The sequence below is a fragment of the Macadamia integrifolia genome, chromosome 2, assembly GCF_013358625.1.
Source record: "Macadamia integrifolia cultivar HAES 741 chromosome 2, SCU_Mint_v3, whole genome shotgun sequence".
Taxonomy (NCBI): domain Eukaryota; kingdom Viridiplantae; phylum Streptophyta; class Magnoliopsida; order Proteales; family Proteaceae; genus Macadamia; species Macadamia integrifolia.
This window is the reverse complement of record NC_056558.1, coordinates 5314886-5333263: the sequence shown is the minus strand read 5'-3', so window position 1 is coordinate 5333263 and position 18378 is coordinate 5314886. Positions and strand designations below refer to the sequence as shown.

Sequence of the window (18378 nt, the reverse complement as noted above, 5' to 3'; positions counted from 1 at the left end):
AATCGTTCCTGAAACATGTTCGCCAAACGCCATTATTTTATTTTAAAATGGCACTTTGACACAGAAGCTAAAAATTCTATTTTTTTTTTATACAAAACGTCATTTCTAGAATGAGTGACTACCAAACGCAGCCTAAGAATTAAAAAAGGGATTAGTCAGGCTTGCATACCCGTTGTTAACAAAAAAAAAAATCTGGCTGCACCCTCTACAACTAGACATCGGATATCATGAAAAGATGCCCCTGCCCCTCTGATTGGATGCCTGTGCACTCCCACTAGCTCATTCACTAATTGCTGTCCCATGCAATCTAGTTGGAAGCCTGCGAACTCCAAAGTAAGAGAAGCTGTCTTTTTTTTTTTTCCTTTCTCCAACAAAGTTTAATATCTTTATTAATTTCACATGAAAGTTGCACTAAATGACTTTCAATTTTTTGAAAACTATTTTTTACTATTGCATTAAACACTGCATTAAATATCTTTTTAGAATAAAATAAGGGATCAACCAAAAAAAAAAAATTGGTAAAAAAAAATTGGTTACAAGTTTTTTTCTTTTTTGATAGGTAAATGGTTACAAGGTACAACCTGTTAGCTAGTTCGATCACCACTTCGATAGGATCATTTCGAAATTGAGGTTCTTTGAAAGCTCCGTAGCAAATATACCAGTATGTCCTTTTTTTTATTTTTTATTTTTAGTAAAATATGCCAGTACTACCTACACTAGCAGTTGGATTGGCATAGTGCAGCATTTAATATATAAATGAAGGTGACAAATCAATTTGTTGCAGAAACCAAACCACCATATTAAATGCCAGACCAGAACTCAAATGAATCAGTCAAGAAGAAGAACTGTGAAGTAGCTAGAGGAAAGAAAGCAAGGAAGTGATCCCAAGAAATGGAGGAGTTTTCAACAGAGGAGCCAACACCCAAACAGAAGATTACAGTAGCAGCTTATTCTTCTTCTGAAGGAGGCCACTGCAATTTTCTTGATCGAGCCATTAATGGTATCCTCAAGTGCCTGGGTTTCTACCCTTTCTCTGAATTTTCACCCAAACTAGATGAAGATACCAACAAGACTCATCAAAACACTTCCTATGATGTCTCTGAAGTTGGAATGAAAACACAAGTAATCTCTCTCTCTCTCTCTCTCTCTCTCTCTCTCTCTCTCTCTCTCTCTCTCTCTCTAAGAAGGCAGTGTTTTTTTTCCTTTAACTGAAGTCAATCTATGGTTGGTGAACAGGAAGATGAAGCAGTCAAATCAGTAGTGGCAAGAGGAACCATTCTCAGAGGTAGAAGCCCAACTTCGCCGACCATAGGCAGTGGAAGTAATCCCCAGATCAACTGATCCACTCCTTAATTTCAACTTTATATGTAGTTCTGCAAGTTAAGCATCAAGTGGATCCAGTGATCCTTGTTTGCGGGAGAAGAGGATAAGAATCATATACCATATTTTTATGTATCATTTGAATTGACCATGTATAGGTGGCTCTTCAATAGTTGTTTCTTTATAGGATGTTGTAATCTCTCTTGTTATATATGGTTGTTTCCTCTCTAACCGGCTATACTCTCCAATCCCATCTCACATCATCCACAGAGAAAGAGATCCCAATTACGAGAGCAGATCAGGTTTTCATACGAAAAAGGTTTTTGTACAACCTTGATAGACACACATGGAATTCACGCAAGGAAAGGCACTGTGATGAATACCAATGTGTGGGATCAAGATTGTACCAGAATCATGAGAACTTGATTCACAACCCCCCAAATCAATTTACCACCAAAGCTTGATTGCTTTATTGCCGTACATAAAGGCGCAATAGAGTGGCAGGATCTTCATTTGTCATAGGGTTGGGAGGTCATTTAATTTCACACTTCCTTATGCCTGGGTGTAGTGGCTATGCTGCCGACTGGGCTTCTTTTTCCCTAATTAAAATTCTTTCCTGGACTTAAACTTCGTTGACTTATCATAGGCCTGGAACTACCACAGAAGCCACCAATTGCTTGGAATGTCAGACCTGGATGTCACATTCTTTATTTATTTATTAATTTTTATAAGCCGTGGATGACACATTCAGTTTTGCTAAGTTCATGGGAAAAGAAATAATATATCAATATTTCGGGTATGGCTTGTATAAACCTTTTAACTTTTCTCAGTTTGTTTAAACAAAAAAAAAGACTGCGATTAAATAAGAGTTAAAAGTAATATTTTATTCAAGGCAGCTGATTGGCTCTTTCATGTAATGACGCTGTTAGTCTAATTGGTGACCCGATTGGTCAAATAGGATATATTTCAAGGGGTTAGATTAGTCGACAGTTTCGAATGCGTTCTATGTCGATAATATATTTTAAGAAATAGTTCATTTTCTTAAACCACAAAAATGTTTATGATTTCAAATACTTTCAAAATATAGTTGAATAGTTCATTCTCTTTAACCACGATTTAGAGTTGATATTTTTAGGGGATAAAGTGTCCAAAACCCACAAAATGTTGAGCTTGAGAAATACATGAAATGACAAATATACATGGATCCTCATGTTTAAGATCATCGATGGAAGACTAAAATTGTGTTACTTTTGGAATGCGCTCTAGGTTGAGAACACTTTCTAAGACGAGAAAAAAAAAATTTGGTATGCATTCTTATTCATGCAGTTTGGAGAAAAAGACTCACGGAACACATTATCTTGTCCATTTTGGATTCTGGCCAGATAGCATGTTCCAAATGGCATTTTCATTCTATTTTAAAAATACATTCTACATTATGAGAATTGATTTGTGAAAATAAATTAGTTCTGAGAATACATATCAAACACAGCCTAAGAGTGCTAGGATGATAACAAAACCATATGAAATACCTCACGTCACAACTATTTGTTTTGTTTTGCTTTGCTTTTAAGGCCATGTGGTAAACTGGGATCGAAGCAAGTAACTTGATGCTCATCTCACCAATGAAATTTCAATATAAAAATAAACAGAGGAAGTGATTAAAATGAGCTTTATTTATTATTTTTTTTTAAATAAATTGCATGAATACAAAAATTAGAGGTCAAAGACCCTGTTGCCAGTGTCGGGTGTTAACAGAAGGGCTTCTCTATCTGATGAATGCATCACCTAAGAGAGAAAATCTTAAGGGAGAAAATCTATTCTTAGAATTTGAATTATCAAATCTATTTCTTATTTGTTAAATATCTCACGATATTTCAAATCGATGAAATTAGACAATTTTGATTTCTTCATAAAAATCTATTTGTTGATTATTTCATAAGAATCAATCCAAAATTTAAATTAAAATCATATCAAATCAGCCTTAATTGTTCCTTATTTTGTCCCCTTCTTTTATAGCTCTGTAACTTTCAAAAACATAAATTTGTTGTAGCAATCTTGTTCCTAATCTTGTTTCTAATCTTGTTTCTACGAGAGGGAGGAGCAGTGTGGGACAAATTAAGGGTGAGAATATAGATAAATGAATAAAAATTAAATTAAAATTAATATTATGGGGATTGTGATCCACATGTAACATGTACTGTTCTTGGCTAACACACATTTATGTACTTTGAGGGCATAATTTCAAATTACACACACTCCAATCCAGGGGATGAAAGTGGGAGAAAAGAAGATAATTCTAACTGGAGACGAAGTTTGCACCTAATATTTTGCTACTTGGTACGTAGCCATGGTTTTAAAGGTTGGTATCAGATCGAATGTTTTGTCTATCACTTGAAAATTGTGACACATCTCATATATACCACTTCTTATCATCAAGATGTCACATAACCTTGATGGGGTTTTTCCCATTAAATATTTTGAGTATTAGAAAAAAGGAGAATGGTTGTTCCTGCACATGCACGATGAAGCATGCGTTGAACGTTATTTTCTATTTAATGCGAGCAAATAGGTCATTTCGCCTGACCCTCTTCCGAAAGAAACCATTTTCCCTAGAAAAAATAAAGAACGAACAAATGAGTGTTTTAGGGTCATTTTAAAAATAAAAAGTTCCCAAACAATTATATAATAACTAAGAGGCAGTTGGCTCAATTAAATATTTATGAAGGTGACACAATCAATTTGTCGCAGAAACCCAACCACCAAATTAAAATAAAGGCCAGAGTTGCAGACGAGAACTCATCTGAAGAGTCAAGAACGTCCAGAACTGAAGTAGAGGAAAGAGAGGAAGGGAGAAATCCCAAGAAAAAAAAATGGAGGAGTTTTCATCAAAGGAGACGACGCCCAAACAGAAAATATCAGTAGCAGCTAATTATTCTTCTTCTAAAGGAGTCCCCTGCAATTTGCTTGAACGAGTCATCACTGGTATCCTCAACTGCCTGGGTTTCGACTCTATCTCTGACCCTAATTCCCTCAAACAAGGAGAACATATCGAGACTCATACTTCCTTTGATCCACTTCCATCAACAAAAGTACACTCTCTCTCTCTCTCTCTCTCTCTCTCTCTCTCTCTCTCTCAACACAGTAGTGGTTGGAAAACCATGTTTTGACTATGTTTTGACTAAGCCGAATCACCGGAGTTGAGTCAAATTTTAGAAAATGAGTCATGAGTCATGAGTCATGGAGACTCAGTTAAGGAATAAAACAACAAGACTCGTTCATGAATCATGACTCGTCCTAGTCAAATACTAGGCCTTTTTTACCCAAGTCACTACGAACCCTATGGGTCTAGTCGTTTTTTAAGATACTATGAAATATGTTCATTAATTCACTGTTTTTCTTACATTATTTAACTATTTTGTAATGGTATGATTCTCTCAGGAAAAAAAAAATTATATATATATATATATATTTATTGTATTTAAAAAATAAAATAAAATAAGTGACTCGCACCAACTAGGTTTAACTAGATCGAGTCACCAGGTTTTTCTGAAAAACAATTTTATTTATTATTATTATATTTTTTTTTAACTGAAGTAAATATATGGTTCTTGAACAGGGAGATGGAGCAGTCAAATACGAAGAAGCAACAGGTAGAATCCCCAAACAGGTACCCATAGACTCTGGAAGTAATCCTCAGGTCAACAGTAATAGAGAAGTCACTGTATCAGCAATAGGTAGAAGCCCCACACCGCCAAACGTAGACCCTGGAAATGATCCCCAGGTCAATTCTAAGAGAGATGATGATGTGTCATCTACAGACTCATAATCTCTATTTAATTACTCTGATCCTTTCAAGATTATATACTTATATATGTAAGTTAACTTTCCCAGACATAAAATTAGATCCAACATCCTTTGCAATCTTGTCCATCGTGGATCTATATAGCCGACCATATTTAGTTGAATAAGGTTTTGTTGTTGTTGTTGTTGTTGTATTTGTTGTATCCTTGTTATCATATATGTTTGTGTATGTAAACTGATGGCCATGTATCGATTTCTAGAATGGTAGTTTCTTTAGAAATGTGACTCTTTGTTAAGGTTTTATGAAAATCATTTTTTTTTTTTACTAACGACAGTTATCTATGCCTTCGGCCTGACTAGTCTTGTGGGCCCATACTGACCCCACAATCGCACGGACCAGGTCATATTGTGGTTGAATGAAAACCATTCAACTTTCACTAAACATAGTGAAGAGCACTAAACACCCCCGTGTGAGTGGCCCAAGATGTGCCTAATGGGAGTCGAACTTAGGACGTTCGAGTTTATGGTTCGCATCAAGTTCGTTGCTCACCAACTGCGCCCCTTGGTTTTACGAAAATCATGTTATAATTAATTTTTCTAAAAAGAAATGGGGAGAGGTTTTGTGGTGCTATCAGATGGGAGTGAGGGGGTGCATCGTAGAATCTCATCTCTATCCAACAGTTGTGTGCATGGCCCATCGTGTACAAAATTATACCTTTTGCCAAAAGAATTTATAATTTTTGGGAGAAGATTTCCTGAGATACAGTGTGGCCTCTGCACTAGCATGATGTTTAATAACCCTAGCCCTAATCCCTAAACTTTAAACCATAATCCGTAAATTCTAAACCTTAAACCCTAAATTTTAAAAATAGTACCCTAACGGGAAAAATGATTGAATTGACCCTCCTATTGAATCATTGGATGCCCTTGTGTGTTCTTTCATTGGCCTTTGCACACGACCGGTCAATGTCCTTTTTACCAAACTAATTTCAATTTTCTTAACTCAATTTAATTTCAATTGTTTTATAAAGTATCTCGTGGGAGTAGATGTTGGTGTTGGTGTTAACCAATGGGACATTCGAAGTGGTGGATGATGTAAAGGTCGAGGTCCATGATAAGTCAACATAATCATAGTCCAAGAAAGAATTTAAATTATGGCCCCAATGGTATTGCGTCCTTTAGCACAATTATAAAACAACCAGCTAATCTGGCCGAAAAGTTGAAAAACTCCATCGTGTTGTTGGTATTGGTTTCACAAGATGGTGACTCTAGGTGACTCAGTTCCAACTTTATTTTTTTTTTCTTCAGAAGGTAACAAAGCAACGGATTGAGTGGAGAACTTAGCATGTGTTTTAGCAAGAGGCCTTAATAAATCGAATCATTAAGGAAGATAAAGCTGGATGTTGATTTTTAAAATGTATTTTCATTGAGTTTTAGTTGTGCTTTAGACTGCAAGTGTATATTTTTTGGGTTGGGATAAAGTGGGATATGTCCTCATTATATTTTTATTATTTTTATTAGGGAGAGGGATAGGTATGCCACCGATATCAAGTATGCTAGCGGATAGCACCAATAGGAACACATGATGGAGTATGATTCAGAAAAGGTATGGGGGTCATTTCAGAAAAAGGAAAGAGAGAGATAGACACAATGGGTGCTAGCATACTTGATATCGGTGGCATACCCAACCTTTTCTCTTTTTGTTAATAATATTTTAGGGATTCTCTCAAGTCCTAAATAATATTCAAGCTAAAAAAAAGTCTCAAATTTTTTTTATCAGAATAAAAGTCAAAAAATTGAGTCCCTCCATGATGAAATTTGTGGTTAATTCAGGGTTACACTAGAATAAGTTGTCTAAGTCAAGTCAAAATTTTGAAAAAATCGATTTAGAGTAAGTTCGATCATAATAAAAAATAATATGAATTGATCTGTGCCAATATGTGTCGATATCATATCAATTTTGAAAGTGATCGATAACTGATCTAATATTTTGCACTAAAATCATGTTCTATTATATCTCATTGGTGCGCTGCTCTTGCTCAGAATCCTCTCCCACAATTTATATGGTATGTTTAGAGACTGGTGTCAAGTGCTAAGGTCATTTTAAGAAGAGGCTTTTCTATTATGGTTGTTAATTTTGGCGTGGGGTTGGAATATTGGTTGTTGAGTTTTAAGAAGCGAAGGCCATTTAAGAGAGTGGAAAGCAAATATAGAGCAGTTGCACCTCCAATGCTAGATATAGAAAGGGATCCAGCTTTTCTCCATAGAGCCCAAGGAATCAGAGAGTGATCTAATACCTGATAGAGTCGGCATGCATCCCAAAGTCACCCCAACGTACAGCACCGCACTCTCAAAAGCAAAAATAGAAATAGAAATAGAAATAGAAATAGAAGTAATTACCACTTCAGGTGCATTTAATATAAAGGCCAATAAATATTCACAGAAACCAACACCATTAATAAAGGCCACAGTATACCACCAGAACTTAAAAGAAGAAGAAGAAGAAGAAAAAAAAAAAAGGAAGGAATGGAGGAGTTGAAGTCGCCGAAACAGAGAAGAACAGCAGCGGCAGCAGCTTCTTCTTCTCATGGAAACCCTTGTGATTTGGTTCAAGGAGCTATCAGTGCTGTCTTCAAATGTTTGGGCTTAGACCCTTTCTATTGGCCTTTCTCCAAACAAGGAGAAGATACCAACACCCATCAAAACACTTCTTATCATCCATCTCCATCCACAGAAGAAGCCCAAGATCCACAGTTTCCACTCTCGGAATTTGGAACGAAAACTTGTGTAATCCTCTCTCTCTCTCTAACTACTTTTTTTTTTTTGGTACGATCTCTGTCTAACTGAAGTTATAATATTTGGTTTCAACTTTCATGAACAGGAAGGTGTTGCAGTGGGATCCATAACGGTGAATAGTAGAAGGCCCAAACCGCCACCAATAAGCCCTGGAGAAGACCCTCAACACAACTAAGCTCTTCCTCTCTTCCATTTCTTAAACCTTCTCCTTTTTTTATGGCTCTGTAACTTTTTCAATTCGAAGCAAGAGATTATCATATTAAATGATTAATTTTAATTCCTCTATGGGTTTTTTCTCTGTCTAGCCTACTCTCTCTCTCTCTCTCTCTCTCTCTCTCTCTCTCTCTCGGAACAGCTGGGGAAGCCAGCCCCAACTCCGAAGAGAACAACATGACACGTGTCTCATTTTTTGGAGTTCCTCATATTTATTTCGATGCATTTGTCTATGATGCACGTAATCAATCGAGATAGAATCCGTTTCTCGCATGATCACCTGGTCGTACGAATCAGCATTCAACACTTGTCTTTCTTTTTGTTATTACAAAAATAATAAAAGGTATATTTAGAAATAAAGAGGATATATGTTAGATGCGTATAATTGGGTGATTGTACGAGTAACTGATCCATTTTCCCAACAATTGAGCACCGTTGTCGTGAATAATCCCATATTGAAAAATGGTAAAAGAAAAAAAAAAAAGCTATATCGCGTGGTTTCTGAGCTCTCAAAGATAGAGACACACGAAATTACCAACCCTTTATATGGAATAAAAAATTTTCATTAATGTTAATGCCTGCAAAAGCTCTCATTGTTCTTGTAATAGTGTAGAGACCATACGATCAGGTAGCAATCTCTTATAACAAAAACTATAAAATTTTGAAGTCAGTCTTATACTAATTGTGTCTCTGCACCTAAGTTCATGAATTGAATGATTCAATATTAAATCACATGATACAAAGAGGTCACACAAACCATGTCTAACCATCAAGAGGTCACATAAGTGGTTAGGTCATTTCATCTGCTCTGTTTTACTCGCCAAGGCTTTAGTCCTTGTCTCTATTCTGTTTTATTTCGTCAGAATGATATGTTTGCCTTTGAATAAGTGTAAATATGGAGTTAAATATGACATTGGTAGGGTTTCTAACTTGCAAGAGGCAAGTTGATATGGTGTTTCTTGGAGACGGGGGGTGATAAGGTTTGCGGATTTTTTTATCTAGGAAAAGGTTCTTTGTGAAAGTGCCATAGAGAAGCCCACCTATGGTATCATCTATTGGAAGGCTGTGAGGACATTTTATGTAAGGAGGAGAGAGATAAACACCATCATTCCACCCGAAAGACTAGCCTGTGGAGTCTGTGCCCACACATAGGAAGGGCAAAATGACCACCCAACCCCGTTAGATGCTTCTGCGTACACGCACTACCATTCACTGCCTCCCTGCAAAGGATTTTTGTGCTCTTCTACCTTACTATTATTTTGGTGTGGCTTTGGAGTGTTGGTAATTGAATTTAAGAAGCAGGTCATTGAGGGATTTTGAAGCAAATATAACGACAGCAACATTTCTTTAAGCAAAAATAGAGTTCATCATAGTAAGAAAGGCCACAGGACCAGAAATCAAAAGAGCCAAGAAGGAGTGAACGTTCTGTCGTTGGTTGTAAATTCCATTAACACTCATGCACTCTGCAGGAGCTGGAAGTAGGAGGAGAAAAATAATTCCAATTTCAGTTAATTGGAGATGAAGTTTTCATCTCATGTTGTTTAATTCCATGTACCAGTTGTGCCTCTTCACCTAATAGCTTAAACTCAAATCTATCATATAGATTATTTTTTGAAAATTGGATGTAAGGATTTGAACAGATCGAATTAAAATGATATATAACTTTATCCATCTCCACATCCCAATGAGTTTTTGAATGGATTCAAATAGTTTCTAAAAATCAATTTTTCGAAATATGAATTCTGTTAAATAGATATAGGCACGATTCAAATACTGACTTTCGATTATCTATTTTACATCTACAGTGGAGGGTGGAGTCATGAGTCTAAAGAAAGCGGCGAGGTCTCACTTGAGTGGCAGGGCAGAGAAAATTAGAGAAGGTGAAGGGATGAATCCACTGTCCCACTAGGGTTGATTTAAATACTCGTATTGTACTGTGAATTGATAAGTGCATTTTAGTATTATAAATATTTTTTTATAAAACACATTTGTATTCTATTAGCTTTTAAACGGATTCAAATAATTTAAGAAAAAAAAAAAGGTTTTCATCGGTGAAAACAACTGCGACTTGAACCTAGCTTTTAACCCGAAATCCCAAATTAAGTAGCCAATAATCCAAGCCTAACCATGGTTATTAATACTGGTCTGGGGATTTGTATCCCTGTGTCGATACAGATACGCATTGTCTGTATTAGACTGTATTGGCAATTTTTCAATGAAAGTTTTATTTTTTTTTTTAGACAGATTAACCCTTAATAAGAGCCTTTACACCGATATAGGATCGGCCAAGTACCAACATCAGCTTCGGCCAATCCGACACCAAAAATTGATTCCAGAAAGCTGAACCTCAACTATGACCATAGGGCTGTTATTAGAATGGCTTATGACTTCACAACCAAACAGGGCTTAATGTAAGTGAGGTTTTATGATGTTTTTGATTTCATAATCAAATTCCCCTAATATATGAAATAATTTTTTTGAAAAAAGAAGCCTAAAAGGCAATGTGACTCCTGAATCCAAACACAGTAGGGGTTTAAAATGACAATCTTGTCCCTTGTAAAAGGCAAAAATTCTGTGTCTATTAATGCTTCTACTACTTCTTTCATTGGCCCTAGCATTAATGCAGAGATCAAGCTAACTTTTAGGGAATTCCCTCTTCTTCTTTTTTATAACAATAATGTATGACATATTAACCAAACAAGAGTGGTTGAAAGTTGAAACCCTAACAGGTGGAAGGGATTCTTGGATCCAAGTGTCCAATACTGAATCAGTAATTATAATTGTTCTGTTCTGTTTCTTTTTTCCTGTATCTTAAAGAACAGTTTCTAGGTTTCTCATCTTAATAAAATTCAGTGGTTACCCGTTTGGAAAAAAAAATGAAAAGAGAAAATGAAAGAAAACAAAAAGAAAAGAGAAAACGAAGAAAACAAAGGAACAGAAACAAAAAGCTTCGAATATGAGGAAGTAGCTAGTCTTTGTCTTTGATCTGATACCAAGAATCCATTTACCTCCAACCCTTCAAACCAAATAAGCATTGGTGTGGACCTTGTCTTGGTCCTCGAGAGTACATTTAGGACGGCTTTGGAAAGGGAATAAGTGTTGTTTGAGACTTACAAAACTAGTTGTAAGCTGATTTCAAGTGGTCCAATGGTCCCCTAGTGTGCGAACCTTATAGTAACCACAAAGAGTTCTTGAAATGGAACTAGTGTGACTGTGACCTGCAAGGTCATCAATTGCATTACCACATTATTTTGGTCCTTTACCATACTATTTAATTCATTCTATTTAAGCATAATCCACCATCCGTCTCTTGCTTGCGTTGAAGGGCATACCGGATGCATGAGGCTCCCACATATGCGAGCCTGCAAGGTCCCCGAGGGGGGGGGGGGAGGGTGAATTATGCAGTCTTACCCCAAGAATATCAAGAGGCTGTTCCGACTGCTTGACCACTAGGTCACAACATTCATACCTTACAATTGGACCAAGCACTCCCCTTCCATCTCTCTCTTGCATTTAAATAAATAAATTACTAACATCACCCACCCTCCTTTTCTTCTTCTACCATCCCGAATTTTGCTAACTTTTTTTTTTTTTGATACCTAGGGTGTTTGGATCTTTGATCCGACTAGTCCTTGGGGTCACTGTGATATTGCTTACACAGGACCAGGTCAGTCTAAAACAGAAACTCTCATGTGGTGGCCCCAAGAAGTTAGGCGCAAGGGTTAAGGTTTGATCACGGGACCTCGCATCCTAAGGCAGAGTACCGTGTCCCCTGCTAACTTCATTATGGAGCTTAATTAACATTATTAATTTGTTTGAACTTTGAACCCAAGATAGTCATATGTAGCTTGACTAATCAATTTAAGTCCATAGATTTGATTTAGCATCAACTCACTAATTTGTATAGTTTTGTTGGTTAAGTATATTCAGAAATTAACGGAGAAATTTTTTCTTCACCAGGTGGGTGAAGTTCACCACTTCATCCTAGGGTTCACAAACCTCTATAGGGTTTTAGTACTAAATTTAATCTTCGGATTACATGGTTTTAGTTTGTTTCATTCCTTAACTAGTCCTCTACAAAGATAGTTATTGAATCTTTAATTACAGCTAGTCTGTAGACAGGTTTTGTCTAATCCACCTCCCCTTTGATGGAGTAATTCACTGAAAAGACTGTGAAACAGTTCAAAAGAATCCATTCTTATTCTCTCTCTCTCTCTCTCTCTCTCTCTCTCTCTCAGAGCCATCTGGATCGGCCGGTCCCCTTCCTCAATCTAGGTTTAGGGTAACTTTGGATCATTCTATGCTTGCCTACAAGAAGATGAAGACAATGGGGCAGGTTTTCAAGAACTAATTTTTGGAGAACTTTGAAAAATGAAACAAAGTCTGGTAAATGTAAAAAACATGATTGACAAAACTAAATTAGGGTTCTAAAGACTTTACCAATAGATGGATATTGTTCCCGTACAACAATTAACACATGCTAAAACAGGGACCTGCGAGTGGGTTCCATGCATCCTACTGGACACACCGTTAAACCTTTCTTTTGTTATTTTTCCTTCCCAGTGTCTAATGGAGTAGCTAATCTAAAGGGTTGGCATGTTCAGTACTTCAAAAGTCGAGAACTAATGGGTAATTTAAATTTCCAAATGAGAGGAAACCAGGCGTAAGGGGTATAGAGAGAGAGAGAGAGAGATGAAGCCAAAAGACTTCCTTTTTTCCTTCCATTTACATTTCATTCAAAAAATTTCCTTTTTCCTTCCATTTACATTTCATCCAAAAGATTCTCTTTTTCCTTCCATTTACGTCTCATATTTACAGAACAATGCCTTCTGCTCCCTACAAAATTTCCTTGTGAACCCAATGCTGCCAATAGTTCACCAGCTTGGTACAACTTCTGAAACATTTTCGTTCACATATACATGCATCAATTTAATAGAACAATGCCAGCATCTAGAAATGAGACCACCCATCTTTTTAGTAACTTCCTTTGGATCACATTTCCCATAAATCTGAAAGTACTCAATGCCTTCTGTTTGTAAAGGCCTCAATCTGTTGGAAGGATGAAAAACTGGACCCATGACATGGACAACCTGGACAAGTCTACCAGCCATTACACTGTCTCCTCATCATCCTTGAGCACTTCCATGACTGTAGCATTACAAAAGAAACATCTCTGGCAGTTTAGAAGGTGCCTGGTTATGCAGCCAAAGCACGACCTATGAGAACATGGCTCAAACCGAGCATTCGCCAGAGAGTTATAGCAAATGCAACACTAATCAGCATCATCCATCTCAGCCTCACTACCAGAAATCATCTTCCCTGCTTTCGTTGACTGTGCCCTGCTTCTAAGGAGGCCTGAGAATTTCTCAAGCTGCCTGAGTCTGGTAGCAGAAGGGTCTCCCCTCAAGGTTCCAGCATAAAAAATTGAAAGGAAAAAAAGAACTTGTGATTTGAGTCCTGGAACTGGTTGTATTGTAAAGTAAATAAAGGCAACAAATAGAATAAAAACATAAATAAAAAATAAATAAATAAATATATATATATATATATATATATGAAGAGGAAGAAAGAAAGTCATTAAGAGAGCAAAGCTGATGGGTCGCAATCAAAAAGATTAAACTTGTTGACATTTAAAAGATGATTACAAAAGGCCTTGGAATAGCCCCTATTTGTTGAATGGATGAACTGACTTCCTCAAACAGAAGGCTAGCTAGAAGGAGACTTGGACAGGAAGCGGCACAGACCAATTGGAGGAAAGCGGGTAGGGCTTGCTTATGAGCGGATGAGAGATGGGAGATGAACTAGAACCATGCAAGCCAGGCTACGAAGTTTCTTTAAAGCCAAACTGCTTCTATTGTGTCCACCCTATCCAGTTGAGAAGGCCATATAAGAACCAGTGTTCATTTTGGAATGTGTCAATCAGACATCACCCAGTTGATATACTAATAGGTCGAGACAGGCAGACCTAGGGCTTTTGTCTCCTTCGCACAGGGGAAGGCATGGATGCATGAGAAGTGCGAATTTGATACACAGGTGCATGTCTCCCATTACATACCCCCCTTAGTGGGGATTTTTTAGATGTTTGATGGGACCATGCCCCCCAGCCCTCCCCCCAGGTTCTGCGACCCCCTTCATGGGGATATTTATATGTTTGACGGGGCCATGCCCGGGGGGTTCACCCTTGTTCTGTGTCTGTTTTTGAGGGCTACTCAGATATAGAATCTCAACAATACCACCTCTTTAATGTCATTTTCTGGTGTATCATTATTTCATATATTTCTTTCAACAATAAACACAGGTTCCCACAAAGAAGCAGTTTACAATTCTCATTCTGCTCCAGAAACAGCTGGAAAAGAAACCACCCTGGTTAAGACAAGCCAGCTACTCGAACCATCAACCAAGAACTACAGATTTTACCTTAACGATTCAAACAAATGTGGCACGCTTCAAGAATTTTAAACTGCACATGCACACAGAATCATAGACTATAAATTCAATTGAGAGTGGTTAAGAACTAACCCAGTTATACTCCAATAGGTACTGGAATCCGCAATGAACAGTAACAGGGCAGTCCATGCTAGCAAAGACTGCCAGAAGATCATTCTGTGATTCTGGATCAAGATTAGCATCCAGCAAATTCAAGATAATCCCGACAAGAGGTGCTAAGACCATGCCTCGGTTTATTCTCTCCTGAGATTGGCCCAATCGCCTTAGTGGCCTGCCAGTAGGACACAGACCCAAACTCAAAAACGAAGACCAAAAAAAAGGAACAAACAAACAAACATACAAAACAAAAAGAGATGGAAATGTAAAGAGGTACATATCAACCAAAGATACATGGGTTTACTAGGGACTTCAGGGGATTCATTAGTACCAGCTCAGTTAGGATCATACTCATCCAGAAGTGATCAACTCAATATCAGTTCTCACCCACATTCTAGCCATCAAAATTTTTAATTGTAATATAAGCACTTACAGGTCAACAAGATAGTAATGAAAAAGCAGAACTCATAATGGATACTCACATGTCGAAAATTTCAGCATCTGCTGCTGAAGTTACTTGGTTCAAAATAAACACAATCAACTCAATTAACCTTCGACGGTTCATATCAGACCCTGCAAGGAATGCTTGACGGATCTCATGGGTAAAGAACTCCAAGACTCTCGCAAGATTGCATGAGAGATCAAATATGATAATACACTTCCTTTGTTGCAACTCCAACAACTGTAAAGTATATGTTACAACAATTAAATTAGCAAATCAAAGAAGAAACGTCAGCCAAACAAGCAACTATGAGGACATCTAAAGAATCCTGGAAGATTGTGCGTGATACTTGCAATCTCCAACAAATGGAGCAAAAACCTCTATTCCCCAGTGCACTTAGAAATGTCAGAAAAGATTAAGGTCTAGGAAATGGTATAAATCAACCTCAAATCTCGAAAGTACAGAAACACTAGTTACATAGACAAGTGTTTCAGACCTTTGCAATAATTTTAGATTATTCATTTTTTCCATTTTAATCAGTAAAGGTCTGAAGATTCAAGATTCAACCTCAAAATTGTGGCCTTGAACAAAGTCTTAAGAGGGTTGAAATAGGTCAACCGGAACAAAGTGGACAGAAACCAAAGCACAGGTTAACCTCAACCAAGACACTACTCAGGTCCAATCCATGGTTGTAACTCCACGGAGATTGAACAGGAACAGGACTGAAGTTAAATGGTGCCTGAATCCAGCCCCCTCCCCCAAAAGCCTTGAAGACTTTTTTTTTTTTTTTTTGGGGGGGGGGGGGGGGGGGGGGGAGGGTGTGGGTGGTTCTCCCGATCTCAAGCAGTGCTGGAGGAAATGGGTGACTTGATGGCATTTACCAATCGTGTATCCGCAACTAATGGTAACACTCGGATATTCCTACATCCAATTCAGGATGCAAAGTCTCTGCTAATCTTGGAATACATCGTTCCAATGGAACCACGGGTTAGTAATTTGATTGGTAACAAGGTAACAAGCACACCAAGGAGTTGACAAGGCAAATTATTTCCATCGCATCCAATCCTATAATAAAAATCTAGGGTTTTACTTGTTCTGTTTGCATATTGTACTTTACCCATCTGTCCATATTTTTCCATTAAATAAAAACCTTTCACCAAAGCCAGACTCAGTTTGAGTCAGCCTGAATCACCAGAGAAAGAGAATCTGAACCACCGAGACATCTGTGTGAATTTTAAGGATCCCAGACACCATTGAGCACATGGACATTTGGTGGCCAAGTCACACTAGACTACTCAAAGGTGAAAATGAGTCCAATTAATATAATCATAATCATCCAGGATTATCCATCTATTATTATTATTTTTTTTCGGGGGGGGGGGGTTAAATAATTCTTCAATCAATACACAAACAAATTCCCAAACACTTGGATAACCCCAGACCAAGAAAGAGGACAAATCCTATTACTACCATCAGATCGGATTAATGTTTCTGACCAATAAATATATAATGAAAGTGATGAAAAATTGAATATATTGATCAGAAAAAAGAAAAAAAGAAAAAAAAAAGAGTATTAAATCCACCCACCCAAAAATTGAAAATAGTTACCTGGTATTTTTCTTGCATCTCTCGAACAGAAACAGAGAATTCAGTCACTGTCCAGCTGAGAGTGTCGAAGAGTCGATTGAGGAAAGTTGAGAACAGTGCTTCATCATGGATGCATGTGTCCTGTAATAAGCCCTTCAAAAAGAGAGTAACAAAGTAACGTGGATTAATAAGCGGAAAAGGTTATACAAGGAAAAATGCAGGAGTCAAGGTTTAAATATAGGTTTCTTAATCCCAGTCAAAATCAATTCAGAATCAAGATACTGTGAATTTTTGGTCAAATAATAGATATTTGGTGTAACATTTAGCTTGAATTAGGCTAAGAAGTAGAATTTCAGAAATTCAGAAACAGTTCATAATGGGAAAAAATCATTTGTGTATTATACCTCAAATACTTGGAATAAGAAAAGATTGAGTAGAAACCCAGTTCAGAAAATAATTGTGCAATAAAGTATCAAAATTCCACCAAAAGAAAATGTCAGAAGTTGAAACATTGCATAAGCATAATAACCACCAAAGCCACCAGTTCACCTGGAAAACCCTTGATGTGGATGATTCTCCATTTTTTGAAGGACCAAATCCAGAACCTTTAAAAAGCAAAGTATGTTTGTTACAGGAATCCAGGATCTGTTGTCAAATGCTGATAGCAATGCTCTTGGCAGAGTTTGAACGGCTGCAGCATTACTCTCAAAAGCAACTAAATAGTCCTTGTACGGTACCAAGACTGAAATAGATTGAATAAGAAGATCTCTTAGAGCTGCACTTGATATCCGTGAGTCATTGAAGTGGGTAACAATAAAAGTGACCTGATAGAACAAAAAAGTGTTAATTCCTTTGAACTGCCCATTGAAATTTTAGGCAGTAAATGGTTATCAACTTATCTAAGAAGCTATTTAATATATTTAGGCTTCCACTGCATCAGATTTAAAGAACTTGTTGAGCCTATACAATGCCAAGTTTCCAACAAACATCTGTCAACAGAATACAAAGCAATTGCCACAAAGAAACAACACCATTACCTGTACAATATATATATATATATATATATTTTTTTTTTTAATGTCTTTCCAAATTATATAGGCATAATATATTAATTTCCTGGCAAGACCACTACATTCACTACCACAGACAACATTCAAGCTATCAAGTATGAATAATAATACCAAACTGATGTTTCTAAAGGTTAATTAAGACACAGCACGCATAAAATTCAAACTCCACAGGGAATCAAATATATTGTACTGGGAATCTGGGATCTACCAATTGGCTTTCCAACTAAGGAGGTTTAAGAATAAGCAAATTGAATGAACTTAACTGTCTGACTTGTGGACTTTTTCACCAATTACTGAATGATCATAAGTGCATTTGAGAGCAATAAGGGCTGTCCCCCCACCAGCATTTGTGAGCTGCTGTGCGGATTCATGGAGAATTGAAGGTGGATATCTTGAAGCCTAGGTGGATTACTGGGAGAGTTGTCTTCCTCCTCTCCACATTCTTTATCCTCTTCCCTTCTACTTAGTGGTTAGTGCTTATCATGCCCCCATTGCCACAGCGGTAGATATAGGTGTTTTGAGAACACACCTCAAGGATCAATGGTTAACGATGGCTCTGATGGGTGGTTTCACTAGAATAGGCAATAATGAGATCATTGGACCCGC

The 18378-nt window shown here is 37.2% G+C and overlaps 4 protein-coding genes across 4 annotated transcripts in view; 3 read left to right on the top strand and 1 right to left on the bottom strand.

Moving 5' to 3' along the window:
• Nucleotides 1–785: 785 nt before the first annotated feature.
• LOC122072080 lies at nucleotides 786–1551 on the top strand. The gene is made up of 2 exons (XM_042636619.1): nucleotides 786–1122; nucleotides 1237–1551. Exons 1-2 carry the CDS (start codon nucleotides 892–894, stop codon nucleotides 1339–1341), a joined length of 336 nt encoding a protein of 111 aa, XP_042492553.1. The 5' UTR covers nucleotides 786–891; the 3' UTR covers nucleotides 1342–1551.
• A 2528-nt stretch (nucleotides 1552–4079) lies between these two features.
• On the top strand, nucleotides 4080–5401 carry LOC122072031. The gene is made up of 2 exons (XM_042636539.1): nucleotides 4080–4409; nucleotides 4937–5401. Exons 1-2 carry the CDS (start codon nucleotides 4191–4193, stop codon nucleotides 5144–5146), a joined length of 429 nt encoding a protein of 142 aa, XP_042492473.1. The 5' UTR covers nucleotides 4080–4190; the 3' UTR covers nucleotides 5147–5401.
• A 2126-nt stretch (nucleotides 5402–7527) lies between these two features.
• Nucleotides 7528–8202, top strand: LOC122072260 (elicitor peptide 6). The gene is made up of 2 exons (XM_042636848.1): nucleotides 7528–7908; nucleotides 8003–8202. Exons 1-2 carry the CDS (start codon nucleotides 7648–7650, stop codon nucleotides 8090–8092), a joined length of 351 nt encoding a protein of 116 aa, XP_042492782.1. The 5' UTR covers nucleotides 7528–7647; the 3' UTR covers nucleotides 8093–8202.
• Nucleotides 8203–12865: 4663 nt separating this feature from the next.
• LOC122088870 (E3 ubiquitin-protein ligase RKP-like) overlaps nucleotides 12866–18378 on the bottom strand; it is a 21360-nt gene continuing 15847 nt past the window's right edge. Inside the window, 6 exon segments of the mRNA XM_042658230.1 lie at nucleotides 12866–13546; nucleotides 14650–14848; nucleotides 15156–15355; nucleotides 16724–16855; nucleotides 17252–17319; nucleotides 17322–17526. Coding sequence (XP_042514164.1) covers nucleotides 13403–13546; nucleotides 14650–14848; nucleotides 15156–15355; nucleotides 16724–16855; nucleotides 17252–17319; nucleotides 17322–17526 — 948 coding nt within the window. The 3' untranslated portion in view covers nucleotides 12866–13402.